This window comes from Pyrgilauda ruficollis, unplaced genomic scaffold (genome assembly GCF_017590135.1).
Source record: "Pyrgilauda ruficollis isolate IOZ18807 unplaced genomic scaffold, ASM1759013v1 scaffold685, whole genome shotgun sequence".
NCBI lineage: Eukaryota > Metazoa > Chordata > Aves > Passeriformes > Passeridae > Pyrgilauda > Pyrgilauda ruficollis.
The window spans coordinates 14,044-15,706 of NW_024528655.1; the positions used below are offsets into that span (position 1 = coordinate 14,044).

General features: G+C 60.8%; 1 protein-coding gene across 1 annotated transcript in view; it reads left to right on the forward strand.

Annotated features, from left to right (window-relative positions):
• Positions 1–1,621, forward strand: part of LOC121362930 (pre-mRNA-processing factor 39-like) — a 10,325-nt gene extending 8,704 nt beyond the window's left edge. Inside the window, exons 7-9 of the mRNA XM_041484869.1 lie at positions 54–80; positions 160–286; positions 1,124–1,621. Of these exons, the coding sequence (XP_041340803.1) occupies positions 54–80; positions 160–286; positions 1,124–1,422 (453 nt within the window). The 3' untranslated portion in view covers positions 1,423–1,621. The remainder of the gene's footprint in view (positions 1–53; positions 81–159; positions 287–1,123) is intronic.
• Positions 1,622–1,663: the final 42 nt, after the last annotated feature.

Consider the following 1,663-nt stretch of genomic DNA (forward strand, 5'->3'; position numbering starts at 1 on the left):
ATTATCCCCCCATTATCCCCCCATTTCCCCCAATTCCCCGTTTTTCCCCACAGTACACGCGGTACCTGGAGTCGCGCACGGTGCCGGGCGCCCGCAGCGTGTTCCCATTATCCCCCCATTATCCCCCCATTTCCCCCAATTCCCCGTTTTTCCCCACAGTACACGCGGTACCTGGAGTCGCGCACGGTGCCGGGCGCCCGCAGCGTGTTCCAGCGCGCCTGCGGCTCCCACCTGCCCCGCAAGCCCAACATCCACCTGCTCTGGGCCGCCTTCGAGGAGAAACAAGGTCAGGGCACCCCCAGACCCCCAGTCCGGGGAGCCCCAAATCCTGGGAACCGCCCGGGGCCGTCGGAATGTCGGCTGGGTCCCAAACCGGGCTCGGATCTCGCCCCAGAGTGACTCAGAGACCCCTAAAACCCACGTGGGAGCGTCCTGGGCACCCCATAACCCGCCCTGGGCACCCCATAACCCACCCTGGGCACCCCAAGGACCCTCCAAGGACGCCCCGATCGCTCTTTGTCCCGTTTTTCCCATTTTCCCAGGGAACGTGGGTGAGGTCGGGCACATCCTGCACGGCTCGAAGGCTGCCGTGCCCAGGCTGGGACCCCAAAAACCCCAATTTCCCCGTTCCCAGGACCCCAATAACCCAAATTTCCCCATTCCCAGGACCCCAATAACCCCATTTTTCCCCGTTTTCCACCCATTTTCCCCATTTTTACCCCATTTCCCAGGCAATATTGACGAGGCCCGGTGCACCCTGTGCAGTTTCCAGGCTGCTCTGCCCAGGCTGGGACCCCAATAACCCAAACTTCCCCATTCCCAGGACCCCAATAACCCCATTTTTACCCCATTTTTTACCCATTTTTCCCTGTTTTTCCCCCATTTTCCCTATTTTTCCCCCCATTTCCCCAGGCAATGTTGACAAGGCCCGGTGCATCCTGCACAGTTTTGAGGCCGTGGTTCCCAGGCTGGGGATCCCTGCTGACACCAAAAACCCAAATTTCCCCATTCCCAGGACCCCAATAACCCCATTTTTACCCATTTTCACCCCATTTTCACCCCATTTTTACCCATTTCACCCCATTTTCACCCCATTTTTACCCATTTTCACCCCATTTTTCAGGCAACGTGGACGAGGCCCGGCGCATCCTGCGCTCCTTCGAGGCCGCGGTTCCTGGCTTGGCCATGGTGCGGCTGCGCCGCGTCAGCCTGGAGCGCCGGCACGGGCGCGTGGCCGAGGCCGAGGCGCTGCTGCTCGAGGCCATGCGTGCCAACGAGGGGCTGCCCCTGGGCTCCTTCTACGCCGTCAAGCTGGCCCGGCAGGTGTGCAAGGTGCAGCAGAACCTGGGCAAGGCCCGCGAGGTGCTGGTGGAGGCGCTGGAGAAGGAGCCGGTGAGAGGGGACGGCTCGGAGGTCGTTTAAAAATCAGCAAAAAATTCGATAATGTGTGTTAATTAATGCTGGGGGTGCTGGGGTTTGGGTTTGGGGGGAAAAGGTGGGAATTTGGGATGCCTGGAAATGCTGGGGTGGTTGGAGGGGGCTCGGATCCTGTTTGGGGTGCTCAGAGATCGTTTTGGGACCCCCAAGATGGCCTGGATCCCACGCAGACCCCTCCAGTCCCCCCAAACCCCTCCCCAGCCCCCCCAAACCCCCTCCAGTCCCC